Source organism: Plasmodium gonderi, assembly GCF_002157705.1.
Source record: "Plasmodium gonderi DNA, contig: Pgo-contig_57, whole genome shotgun sequence".
Taxonomy (NCBI): domain Eukaryota; phylum Apicomplexa; class Aconoidasida; order Haemosporida; family Plasmodiidae; genus Plasmodium; species Plasmodium gonderi.
In genome coordinates, this window is record NW_021628991.1 from 6,911 (window position 1) to 22,207 (window position 15,297).

Genomic DNA, 15,297 nt, shown 5'->3' on the forward strand with positions numbered 1-15,297 from the left:
TTAAGCTATAAAACAAAAATGGATATATAGGGAAATATATAGGTAATATTAAATATATAATTATTTTTACTATTAAAGTATAAAATGTATATGTTAAACATTTTCTAGAGGAATTTTAATTAGCTTCTAAGTGCCACTAAAAAGATAACTTTTATATTCATTATTTTAATTTATTTTGTGTGCAATGCATATAACACTTATATTTCTATGTATGTTTTACTACCTTTTAATGTTTATAATTAAGGTTTTCTATACCCCCTCATATATTATATATATTTAATGTATATCAATAATGCATATTCTTTGAGCATATATTTGCTAATTGAATTATTTTGTTGATATCAATAAAAAAAAAATTACATATGCAGATATTATTACTACAAATTATTCATATATTTGCTTTCAAAGCATCCTCATGACATCTTAAATAAATTAAACTATATCATTAATCAATATAATTATTTGTACTTCCCTAATTTTATTAATAAATTATCGTGATAGGAAAAATATTAAATTCTCGTTTGCAAATATACGTACTCATAATGATGATTTATTTTCTGGTATGATTTGTTTAAAGAATGTAAAAAGGAATATAATTATAATAGTAATTAAATGGAAGAAACCAAATATACAATTGTTGTTTACCATAATGACAATGAACAGATTATACTTGCAGGGTGTGATGATAAATATTTAGTATATTTATCACAATTTAGAGAAAAATGTAGTAGTTTTTATAAAAATAATTGTGCGCACATATGCAATGAACGTAATGAATTAAAAAAATATATATTCAAAATAAAAAGTAAGTGTCCTACGCAAATTTCTTCCTATTCTAATCTGCATGTAAAAAATGAGGGAAAGGATTTCTATGAAGGATGTACTAGTGAATGTAAATACAGTAAAAACACTCAATGTTATAATGAAGGATATGTTGTGCTAAAATCAGGCGAAGAACTATTATGTGAAGGAAACAACCTTAGTAAAGAAGAAACAGTTACAAAAGTTGAAAAGTCTAAGTTACAATCAATATTGGATTCACAGTTTTCGGAACCCCGAAGTTCAAAAAGTGATAATCACGAAAAACCAGATGAAAAGCCTACTGCCGTGATTGAATTCAAATCAGAATAAGAAAATCCAAACAAACAACAAGAAGCAAGGGATACAGATAATTTTGATAAGAATTAAGAATTATCTTCACCAGTGTATGATCATCATTCTACTAAACCTGTAAAATTGCAAACTACCCCCGAATCTTTGTCTGTCACAAGTAATTCAATAAATAATGCATTCGTTAACAATGAAAATAATGAATCTTCTGAAAAACCTCTGCCAAGGTATCGAATACAGGTATTACATAACAAGAGAGTAATTCGAATAAATATATAGCTTGAAGTATAATAAAAGTTCCTAAAAGTAATGCTCAGCTAATCAGTCTGAAAAAAAGTAATAATGCTGTTAAAGAAATCTCTAATATAATAACGGTTGTTTGCAAAACATTTTTTTCTACAGTTTTCACTAACATACCCTTTATTAAAATTGTTACTGATCGTGTAGATGCTAATACATAAGAAGGACCCCCAGAATATACTGGTAGCATATATGATGGATCTCAAGATAATAATAACCAATCTCCTTATAAAGAAGTTCCCAAAGGTAAGAATTCTAATGGTTTTTATACTAATTATGGAAAAACGGGTGTTACACATGCTATTACAGATATGATATCAATATTCGTATAAGTACTGTTGAAGAAGATACTCTTAAACAAGGTAGCTATGATAATGGTACTAATGAGAGATTTATTCGCAATAGCACACTTTTTGATGAAATGTATAGTTGTGCACATTAAAATATGAAATTTATCTTACATTTCTATGTCTTATAGCAGACATACTGAAATATCTAATGAAATTTTAGAAGTATCTTATGGTGATAATTCTCTTGTAACACATATAGTAGGAAGAGACAATGTTTTAGGTGTAACGTAGCCTGCAGATTTTACAGGTATCACTGGTAATGATGTTCTGGAAAGTGAAATTAGTGAAAATGACGATTGGATACCATATAAAAAATATATCATAATAGCTTTAGGGTCCTTGACAATTATTTTGTTAATGACAATACTTACAAAAATAAACTAAATTATGATATGATAAAAAAATTATTCATATGTTTTTACTTATTTACATGAATTAAATTGTAATTTTATAATTTTTTTTATTTTTTTTAGTATGTGCCTTTAAAAATACTCTTTACAAAGAAGAAGAAAAAAAAACGAAAACAAATGAATGGAAAAATGAAGATGGTACTATATGGACCTTCAGTTGCAAGCGAAAAAAATGCCCAATTTACATATAGCTAATTTAAATATTAAACATATCTATAAATAGTTATTTTTAAAAAATTGATAAATCAGTTTATTTTTAAACATTAAGTATATGTTAACTAATATATTTTTTTCTTAATATTTATTTAATTATTTTTTTTGTTTTAAATTGTAGTAGAACATTAAGACTATGTTTTTGAAATACATAATTATAAACATTTTGTGCTATACATTTAATTACAGTATGACAGTAAGGATAAAACATTACAAGAGAGTGCATTCTATTGATTTTTTTTGTTCAGTTTCTTATGCTATGAAATAGTTTTAGAATTTTTTAAAATAAAGTATTTCTTTTTTAGTAAATATATGTATATTTCGATTCAGATTGAATTCTAAATAACCTTTTTTTTATTTAGGGTTATTTTTTTATGTACAAAACTATGATGTAATAAAAAATATTTAGATACACACTTGAAAAATGTATTTTATACTACATTTTTTAAACTAAATAAAAATGCCTTATATTGTCAAAAATTATTTTTTTATAATACACAATTAAAGTTTTTCAAATAATTTTAATATATGGAAAAAATATAATTCCAATTCACAACTGATTATGAATTTAATATGATTGAACACTTCTGTCTTCATATAATGATAGTATAAGAACTATTTCTACAAAGAAGAAATCATTAAAATATATTTACAATTTCTTCAAAACTATTAATTCAATAATGAAATAAATACACAAATAAATCTGATACTGATATATATTATGCACGAGATTGATTTTATTTAAGACACATTTAAAAAATATATGAAAATTATGAAATAATCAAGTAAATGTAATATAATAAAAATGAAATTTAATTATAACAAATATAATGTATAAAATATGTTAAAGTGTAAAATTTAATATAAAAAGAATAGTTATTTACTCATATGTAATGTGAATTATTTAAAACTTAATTCGAGTTAAAAGAACATAAAAGTAAAAATAAAACTATGGGAATTCATGCAAGTTACTTTTTGATTATATACGATAAAACAGATATAAGAAAACAATACATTACAAAATTAATCATAAGGAATTATGAATTTTCTTCTTAAATAATGATTTGTACATTTATACCAAACATTTAGTTATGGTTTAAGAATTATAATAATGGAAATGGCTATATTTGATGCACTGATATATATAATATGCATACTGAGCCCTTTCTGTGTTATTTTTGAGTAATCCATTAAATTATATGAATTATTATTAGCAATGATAAATGCTTATATATTATTATACCTTAATTGGTATATCATTTTATGTAATAGATATATTTCTAATTTTCATTAATATTATAAAAAGCTTTGATTAATTTTTTGTGAAATAGTTTATAATGGTTTTTCCTGCTTTTATGGAAGTTATAATATAACTAGTGACACAAAAAAAGTAAACGTAGAAAAAACATATGGATTATGTTAATAATATGGATCCCATTTTTTATAAATAATACAAAAAATTATTAAAATCTTCATCGTAATATCCATGTATGCAAAAATAATTCCTAGAATTTTAACCTATGTATCATCATAAATATGTCATGTTTATATAAAGTACTTATTGTACATTTCTTGAAGTTTTAAGAATAGTATAAAAATATTCCATTCCTCAATGTTTCATTTTATAATGATTAAAAAATATATATTTTATATAATCATCATGAGTGCTTTATATATTCATTTAAAAATTTCAACCTCGGAGAATGCATTTTTTATATTACTAAATAATGCATTTTTTCCATAATTTAATGAAATTCCTCCCCTATAGTAAATATATTTATGTTGTTAATGTCATAAAACAATAAAATTATTTTTTTTACAGTATTATATATATGTTATTAATGTTAGAGAACGTTGCATATATTCTTTAAATAAAAGATTTTTAAATATTAATGAAGATAAAAATGATTCACATATTCTTGACTATATAAATACATATAATTATTGTATCACATGTATATTTTTAATTTATCCACTATAATTTGACATATCAAAAAATATGAACCTTTACTTTTTGTAATATATATAGACGTATAACGGATATTAGTATGGCTAAAAATATATATGTACAGAATTTTAAATAAAATTTTTCCGTTTATTTAGGCTTTCAGTACCTTTATAATAAAATACAACAAATAATATATCTATATAAAAATAATTATTCTTAAATAAAGAATAAATATGTCTGTAATAAATATGACATATAATTTTTTGAAAGCACATAATCTTATTCTTTACACATTTAGATTTTATGCTTCCAAAGTAAAATTAAACATTACAATAAATTAAGTAATATAAGTTCAGAATTTCAAAATTAGTTGGGATTTATTTTCTAATAAGCTTAATTATGTAACAAAAATTAAATATTAAGTATGTTTTATATATATCTAATTTTGAAGTTATATATTCACTATATATTTTTTTTTTTGGCTTATAATTTATTTATAATATAAAATATAGTTATTCATAAAAAAAATCTATATATTTTAATCATTAATATTTTTATTTTCTATAAATAATTATATTTTTATAAAAAAATATATTTTTTATAAATTATGTTATGGCTTATCATAATAATGTGATCCATGGTTTGTCATTTTTTTTTTTCTTTAATATTCATATTCTCAACATCACATAAAATTATATTTAAATAAATTCATATATAGTCAATTTTTTTATAATAATTTTTTCAATTTCCTATCTTTTTCTATATAATATAACCATTTGCAATTATATTCTTCTTCTAACACTTTTTTATAAGAACACTCCTTAGAAATTCAATATATGATATGCCTATGATGTATGAAGTTTTATAAATAGTAATATCATAGAAAAAAAAATTAATTCATAAAAAATAAAATCGAATTTAAAATTCAATTACATGCATATTTAGTTAAAAGCAAAATTTTTATTATTATAATGATTCCTATAAAATATATTAATATTGAAACAACATTGATTTCATAGAGCCTCAGAAAAAAATTTGAATAAATCAGTTTCAGTGCTCGTTGGTACTTAACAATAAATATATACAAAATATTATACATCAGTAATCGATTAATATATAATAATAAGAACATATATCCATTAAAGCATGAATCATTAAAAAATATAAAATTAATTCAAATTTTAAATCGAAAAAATATCTGTTATACTTTTTATATATTAAATTGCGTATTAAATCAGTATAAAGCTATTGATAAAATAGGTCCTACACATTAATTAATGTTTAATTTAAATCAAAACATATGTGAAGATATTCGTAGTATCTAATAATCTGTTTTTTCTCAATTTACAATAATTTATAGATTCTTTCTTTTACAAAATTATTATAAATAAAATTTTAAAATATAATTTTATTTAAAAATACTTTTTCATATAGCTAATTATAATATCTTTATATATCATATTAATTCCTGAATAATGCTTCAATATGTACTTAGACAATAGACCATTCAACTCAAATGAATAGAAGAAAAAGGAATATATATTTTTTACTTTATATAATCGCCTAAAAAAAATTTATATACAAAAAGGTATATCAGTATATATTTTGCAGGAATGCAAAAAAAAAATATGACAACATATACTAAGAAAAGATAACCTTTGTTATTTTTTTACAGTATCACATAAATTATTATTAGCATGCATAATATATTTATATATATATATATTTATTTATCTATGAATATTTTTTATTACAAAAAATACAAAAATGATAATATGATTTTTTAAAAAAAGAAATATACTTATGTGGAATATATCTAATAAAAATATGAAATAAAAATCTATAGCAATAAATATTCTAATATAGTGCAGAATAGCGCTAATTATTATAAATTGTAAAAATATGTTTTAAAAAATTTCGTTTTAGTAAAATAAAATATAAATATATATATTATAAATGTAATAAATATTACCAATGTCACATGCAATTATGTATATGTTTTACTAGTATACATTATATATTTATAAAATATGTAAATATATAATATATCTAACTGAAAAAATTATAAAATATATGTCCTCTATATGAATATCATGATGTAATAGGAGTAAAAAAATTTAATATATGTACTATTATGAAAAATTATATAACCATTTCTCATAGAAGATTACTTCAATGAATACATAAAATGTCATATTTAATAATAAAAGCTAGATTTTCAAACATTACGTATATGTCTCTAATATATTTTATGTTAAGTTATATATAAGATTATGTAATTTTCTGTAATAAATAGTAATATATAAATATATATACTCAAATGTATGATTGACCCTAGCATGATGTAATTTCATTCTTTATATGGTATTAATATAATAATATTATTTTTTTAAAATAAAAACTCTTTTATTACGTTTTTAGAATATATATTTACAATTTTTTAATTAAGTAGTAAATATTTCTTCTTTATTTTGGGGATCATTAATTAAATAATATATATCTTCAAATAGATAATACCATATATTTAACTTAAAAAAAAGATAATGATCAATTATGTTGATCGTATTATTGCATAATTTTTATATTTATTAAAAATAGTGAGAACTATATTCTATATATAATGTTATTAGTTTTAAATAATTATATATATTTTTTTTCATTAATTTTTTTATCTTAACCAAATTTAGTATATAATTTTAGGTAGATGTGGTCTAATATTGTATGTTTGTGTTAATATAATATTAAATTTGCAGCTATAATAGTGTATTCACTTTTTCATATTTATTATAAAAATTACTTTTTCTTATATAATTTTTTTTCATAATGAGGCTTTTTTTTATTTTTAGTATGAATATATAAGTTACTTCCCTGGATGTCAAAAGGAGCTAGAAGATCAAAAACGAATAATGAGTACAAGTTACGAAGGAGAATGTAAACCTATTATGGGAAAATATTTATCAAGTATTAATTCGGATGATATTAACATTTGCACAACAGCTATGTCATATATATATAATTTTTCTCGTACTCACGGTGCTATTTCTGAACGTATCCATTGTTTATACCTGTATTATTGGATATATCATGAATTTAAAAAAAAAGGTAAAAGTTCCGATACCAAAAATCTTTATGAAGAATTTTTGAATCATTTGAAAAAATATTCCATACATAACCAATGTAAATCATATTGGGATAATATTACTTCCTATGATCATTTTGAAAAAGTCAAATATTTATATGAAACATCTCTATGTCTAAAAACAATAAAACACGATGGAGAAGTAATTGAAGACATGGATTTTTGTAATGAATTAAAAAATATTATAAAAAAATATAACGATAAAAATATATCTGAATTATGTAAAAGTGATAAACAAGAAATTTCATTCTCTAGGCAAACTAATAACAAAAATATTATTATAATTTCAATTCTCCTTACATTCGTAGTATTACTGTTGTTATTTATTGTCCTTAAGGTTAGTTATGATGTTATTCCTATATATTTTTAGTGTAAAATAAAAATAGTAAATTATATATAATAAAACATATTAATCATAATAATAATATATGTTTTTATAAATATATTTTCTTTTTTCAAATGAAATAGTATACCTCATTTCTTACATGCTTGCTCTATAAATTAAAACGTAAAATAAGTGAATTCAAAAATAAAGATGAAGAACTATATGTGTTAGATCAATATGAAGACTTTAATAGTATATCAATGAATAATGGATATAATATAGACTATAGTTCAGATTAATTTAGAAAAAATATATTTCATAAAATTCAAATTATTCTAAATATAATAAAAAGGAAATAATTTTATTTATATAATAAACGAAAAGAAAAATAAATTTATAAATTTCATGAGGAAATAGTTATCAATATAATATATGTGGTTATAAAAATGTTATTTCCAAATTTATAGAATTAAATATCAGAATTACGGATTTAATTGAAAATTTAATATCAATGACGCATGATTATGTTTATATAATTATGATTTTCTATATATTGATGAATTCTAAGGTACATAATATTTATACATTATTGTATATTCATGTTTCTGTGTCCTCTAGTTTCTAGGATTTAGTAAACAACCTTTTATATTACAATGTTACTATATTCACTTATTAAATTTATATATAATAATTTATATTATCTAATATTTGCTACTATATTCTCACAAAATATGTAATATATATAGTATTACTGTAATTTTATCATTAATTTAATATATATATGAATCAAAAGAATGCATAATTTTAAAATATAATATAATTATAGACGTACAAGGCAGATATAAGCATGCATATATATTTAAATTACATATTACCATTTTAAATATTATATAAATATCATTCATGTTTTTCGTTTATTATAAATTTTTCATTTTTGTTTTATTGCAATAAATTTATAAAATTATTTTTAGAATTAATAATTTATAGAATATAATGTGTTTGTTTATATTGTACATTTAATTGATAATAAGTAAATTAAATTTTATATCTTTTGTTAAGCTTCTTTTTATTTTAGTTCTTGTATATCTAAATAATTAGGTATATATTTCTAAGAACTATAAGTAAACAATTTCTCTATTATAACGGAATAATACAAGTGAAATATGTTTCATTTAATAAATCAAATTATATGGTGAATATATTGAATATAAAAGTGGCCCATTAATATAATTACTTTTTATCATAATTTTACATTTAAAATCTAAAATTAAATTTATAAATTAATTTAAAACTATATATACAAATTTATAACCGATTATTATTCTACATGATAATTCATAATGATTTATATATTATTCGTGATATTTTTTATAAATCCATGCACACTTTTATCAATTATATATCACTATAAATTATTTTGTATAAATGAACATTAAGAAATTATTAAATTTGAAAATGTATGATAATTTTACAATATTATCATAAGTGTGTATCTTTCATACACCCATTAATGGAAACGAAATAGTATATTTCATTATTTTGGAGTAAAGGTTATAGTTAAAATATATAATCTCAAGAAAAAACTTAATAAGTATTATTTTTTTTTCTTATTGATATAAACATTACTAATATTAATTTCAAAAAATCTGTATATAAATGAATACCCTTTATTTAATATAATGAAATGTGAATATAATGTGCTTTTAAATGTAATTCATATTAAGTGTTATTGAAAAGTAAAATGAAAGTCACAATATATTTAAATGCGTCTTGTGTACTGTATTAATTTATTTATTTATAAAAACATTAATATATTAATGTACAAAAATCATAAAAAACAATATAATTATATTATCTATAATAAAAATCAATATATTAATTAGAAAAATGTAATTATTATGATATATATCATAATTTAATTTTTTATTAATTAAAGACAATATTTTCATTATGTTATAGTGTATGTATATATATAATATAATTTATCTAGTAATAAACATTTATATATTTTATCACTTATAAATTTGGAAAAAGTTGTAGTATAATTTTCCATGCTTTAGTAATCTTTATTTTTCTCTTATTTTTCGTCTAAGGATATACATAATTTCGAATAATATAAAGTTAATTGTATTTTTTGGTTCTTCTATATCTCAGAAGTTTTCCTACTTCATTCATTTTGCCATAAATACTATAGAATACATATTGCAAAATATTATTATTAAAAAAATAATAGATGAGAAAAGAGATAATTATTTTATTTTAAAATGGATTGATATGTTTTCCATAACACAAGGAATATATCTATAAAATGTAAAAATATTTATATATATAATATTTCAACCTTAATATTCATCTTATGATATATATTAAATTTTATACAATATTACATGTTTTATATATAGTACTCATAGGACATAATAAAATTTATATAATTTACTATAATTATTTTATTAAAATCAATCATTTTATACGTAAGAATAATAAGGTTACTAATAATTCATCAATTATAATTAATATTCACACCTGAATACATGTAAAAAATACGCATGTTTGTTATATGTACACACATATCAATACATTCATAAACAATCAAATAAATAAAAATATTTCATAAGAAGAAATTATTTATTTTAAAAAAATACATCCATACAATTAATATTGTGAATAATTATACTATAACAATAGCTTTATGTGTATAACATGATAAAAATAGAATTATTCAATGTAAAATATAATTATATTAAATTAAAGAACCATTTGTTAAAGTGATATTTTATATGATAAACAGGAATTTTTTTATTCCCCCTAAATAACATTATTACACATTTTAAAATATTTTGTGTAATTTATTAAAAATATATATTTCAAGAGTTGTTCTAAAATATAAAAAATAATGGAAATACCATGAATTTAAGGTTTTTGCTCATATTTATTGCAAGAACATATACAATAAAAAATAAAAAGTATTTTTTTTTCCTACTTCACTAGCAAAATGACATAATATATGGCACTAAGGTATGAATAAAAATGAAAATTTTTATTAATTGTTAAATTTATTATTTATATTAATTCTAAATAATATTAATATAAACTATCATATATAATAAAAAATAATATATATATTATAAGTAATTTATTTATTAATAATATTTTCATTTTTGTATGTATTTTAATGATGTATTTCCACATTGACCCAATAAATATAAGGAAACTAAATACTTTTGTAATATTTATAAACATTATGATACTCTTAATAGAATCATAGAAGATGTTTAAAATGAATTTTTTTAACGTATGCCTATGTAATGAATGTTTATTTTTAAACAATTTTAACATAAGTTAAATTTAAATTATATCCGAAAAATAAATAACGCGTAAAATGTTATAGGAAATTGCAAATGTGTTCTCTAAAATACATTAAATGAACTCAAACATTTTATTATTGTATCTAAATATATTGTTATTTTTTCCAATAGTTTATTCTTTTAGGACTTCTGTAAATATTATATGTTTTAAAGTTTAATATTTTAAGTTTTAGATATATATTTATCAGTTTGTGATCAGATTCCGGAATTTTATTAAATATTTTTTTTTATGGATGTATGGCTGATTATTTAATGATTATTCTATGGGCACACCTGTTAAATTTATATAATCGCTTTTCAAATACATCAATATATATGTTATAAAATATTTCTTCCTTATATTTTATATATATTATAACATTATATTTTCTACTGTAATGTAAAAATGTATTAATTTTTTTATTATAATATCATAAAATAGAAACATAAAGAAATGAAATTAATTATATCCTATTACTTACAATAGAGGTATTATTATATTTTTGTATTCGCTCTTACATTGCATATATATATAGTGTATATCATAGTATAATTATAAAAAAAAGAAAAATATTTATAATATAACTATATTTTTATGTATATAATAAAATAATTTTTTTTATTTTATTCATTTTACATTTATTAATGTTTAACATGTATTATAATGAATATATTTTTATTTTTATCTAATATATTATATCCTATGAATTAATATTGTAATCTAATATTTATGTTGTAATAAAAACTATAATATATGGAACATACCCTTAATTATAATACGTAGAATTAGTTTGTTGTTTATATTAATATAATAATGACATCCTAAATACACAACAGTATATTTAAAAAGCTTAAAGCGTGTTAATTTATGTATGTGGATATATTTTTATATATTATTTTTTTACTTTAATATTGATTAAAGCGTAATATATTATTTTTCATTTATAAATATATTTCCTTTAATATATACCAAGTATTATTTTATATTGTAAAAAACTTCTTATATGTGGATCATAACTATTTTTTAACTTATTTGACTTTTAATTACATTTATATGCCTATAAAAATGATAAAATTAATTTTTAATTTTTATAACTGAATTTTTCTACTTTATTTTCCTTTTTTATAATTAGGTGTTGATACAATTTCTAAAAAGGGTAAATAAAATAATTTAATAAAAAAATTAACGATTTAGTATATGAGTTCTATATTCTAATGAATTAAAAGGAATATAATAGTAAAATATAATATATATATTTTTATCCATACAGTAATTATTATATCTACTTTATTGGTGATGTATATAAATATATTTTTTTTCCAAAAAAAATACTACATTTAAGTAGAAATAATAATAAATATAGGTTATATTTTTAGAAATATAATGATAGATAATTACAATGATCCTATTATACAGCATAATAAACATATATGTGTATTAAAAACATACATTAAATGTAATGATTAGGAGTGAATTTATATAGACCCAGTTAAATATTAAATTAAATTAAGTTCCACTAAGTGCATTTATTTCTATAAATCAATAATTTAAACATTAATATCACAAATGTATTCATCGTAAGATCTAGGAAACATGAGACATTTTATTATGTATATTTCCATAATTATATTGTGCTTAAGTAAATATTTTTATGATATAGAATATGAGTATTTTATGTCATTGGTATATATTATTTATGTGGATAATATTTATAATATGAATAAAGAAAACGAATTAAAAAATTAAAATTTTTCCAATTTTATAAATCACCTATATTTCAGAAGCTATAATTATATTAAGTTTTACATATCACTAAACTATAATACACTTTCGTACATTTTAACATGAATGTATATTTTCTATTAAAATGTAAATCGTAAAAAATTAAGTATTATATTTAGGCTGAATTCATAGAGTAATATAATTAAGGAGAACAAATTAATTTAAATGGATTATAGGAAGAGAACAGAACTAATAGAATGTTCTAATGATATTTAGATAGGAATCATATTATAAACAATCTAACACATAATATTATATTTGAAAAATACGTATAGTGACTCCATAATGATAAACATTATGCATACAACTTTTTTTTTTTTTGAACATTCCCAAGATACAGACTTCTTATGTATTTAAATATATTCGCATGAATATAATTACACTTTATTACAGAAAATACATATTTTCATACTACAATAAAATGATTGATTCAGTATATATTTAAATATTATTTGCCATTTAAAAAAAAAAAAGTATATGAATCATTTGTCGAAAAATTAACTTTTTTACGACTATATAATAAATGATAAAATGTTGTATTATTAATTTAAAGCTAATTTATTCATTTTAAGCAGGATTGATATATAAGAAAAATAAATATATTGTTACTATATGCAATAAATATACAAGATAACTATTTCATTAACTGAAATATTATAACAAATTGTATATAAATATATTTTTACTTTCTTGTGTTGGAAACTGTGAAATAATTAATGTTATATATATTTAAAAAAAAAAATGAAAATAAAATTATTTAATATAATACAGTAAAATAGAATAATACATATTTTAACACTATTTTTGTATAATATAATATAAATGAAAATACTTTTATCTTTGAATATATTACTAATGAAAACACATACATATTTTGTTACATATATGTAATTTTATCATTATCATATTATACACAAATATAAATATACTGGAATAAAATTAAAATCACAATTGTAGTTTAAAACAGGGATTAGGGTTTCAGGACTTCAGGGTCTTAGAGTTTAGTTTTAGGGATTAGGGTATATTGTTCTTTATTTAGATTGTTTTAATGCCATTCTATTCTATTATATCACCTATAGCGCCCTTATTATTCGTTTATTAAGATATATTTATATATATGGTAGGAAAAAAATATTATCATTCAATGAATATAATTTTATTATAAAATATATCATATATGTATTTTTGTTTTCTATGCAATATCCTGTATTATAGGATACCCAGTATATTCATCGGCAAATATTTTCATAATATATTTTTTTTATATTAATATATTTACATGCCATTAGTAATGTTTAATGTTCTCATCTTAAATCATATCTAATATTAGTTTTATGTTCAAAATTTATTTTTAAAAATAAATATATGTGAAAAACTATTATGGGTACATCTATTTAATAATTCTCTTTATATTACACAACACTAAATTGATATTTTATGCATTTAATTAGTTTTATACTAATAAGTCCTCATAACACCATCTATAGTGTAATTTATATATATGCGTTATATAAGAGTACATATATTTTCATATGAGATATAATTGTTTAAGTATCATTATAGTATCCTTATATAATTTTTCGTGACCTTGTTATATTTTCATATACGTGAATTTTAAAAAGTTCCCACAATATACCAATTTTAACAGCAGTTAATATAATATTTTTATGCACTTCTAAGTTATGCTTAAATTTATATTAAACCAAAATCATAAAAATGATAATATTAGCATATATATTTCTTTTTACTTATAATATATTCAGAATTACATTAGAAAAAAAAAAAAATAAAAAAGCATATTGTAAAAAAATTTAATAGTTAAACCTGTGTATAGAACAAAAAAAAGAATAAATTTTTTTGGATATACATTCATGCGCTAAGCATACTGAGTATACAAGAAAAAAATATAAGATTATATTTTCCTTATAAAATACCTTATCTGGGAATATAATGTCATTTTATGTAATATTTTTTAAATATTGTAGTTTAATAATATTAATTAAAAAAAAATAGTTTGGGCTTTATATTTGGCGCAATAATGCTTTGTTATAATAAAAAAGTGCGTATAACATTTACCATTCATATATGAACAAATCATAATGATATTTTTTTTTTTAAATGGAAAATAAAATAAAGAAAATTTTATATATTTTTCTTAAAAATCTTTTAGAGAAATGAATCCATATAGAAGTAAATGGAAACAAATAAAGAGGAGAATTCTCATTAAAAAATTTCACTTTTCTATTTTCTATATATAATGTTTTAATTTATATTTATGTGAAGTTTAGATACTTCAATATATATTTAATAATTAAAATTCTTTTCATCTACATTATTATTATTATTCTTATTGTATATTATACTATGAAATTATG

General features: G+C 19.1%; 2 protein-coding genes across 2 annotated transcripts; both read left to right on the plus strand.

The window, feature by feature from the left end:
• Positions 1-612: 612 nt before the first annotated feature.
• On the plus strand, positions 613-1,131 carry PGO_000665 (hypothetical protein; the record flags this gene model as incomplete). Its single annotated transcript, XM_028690813.1, has 1 exon — positions 613-1,131. One exon carries the CDS (start codon positions 613-615, stop codon positions 1,129-1,131), a length of 519 nt encoding a protein of 172 aa, XP_028546614.1.
• Positions 1,132-7,035: 5,904 nt separating this feature from the next.
• PGO_000670 (variable surface protein) lies at positions 7,036-8,094 on the plus strand (the record flags this gene model as incomplete). Its single annotated transcript, XM_028690814.1, has 3 exons — positions 7,036-7,050; positions 7,178-7,807; positions 7,939-8,094. The coding sequence occupies 3 exons, from the start codon at positions 7,036-7,038 to the stop codon at positions 8,092-8,094; spliced, it is 801 nt and encodes a 266-aa protein (XP_028546615.1).
• Between the last annotated feature and the right edge of the window lie 7,203 nt (positions 8,095-15,297).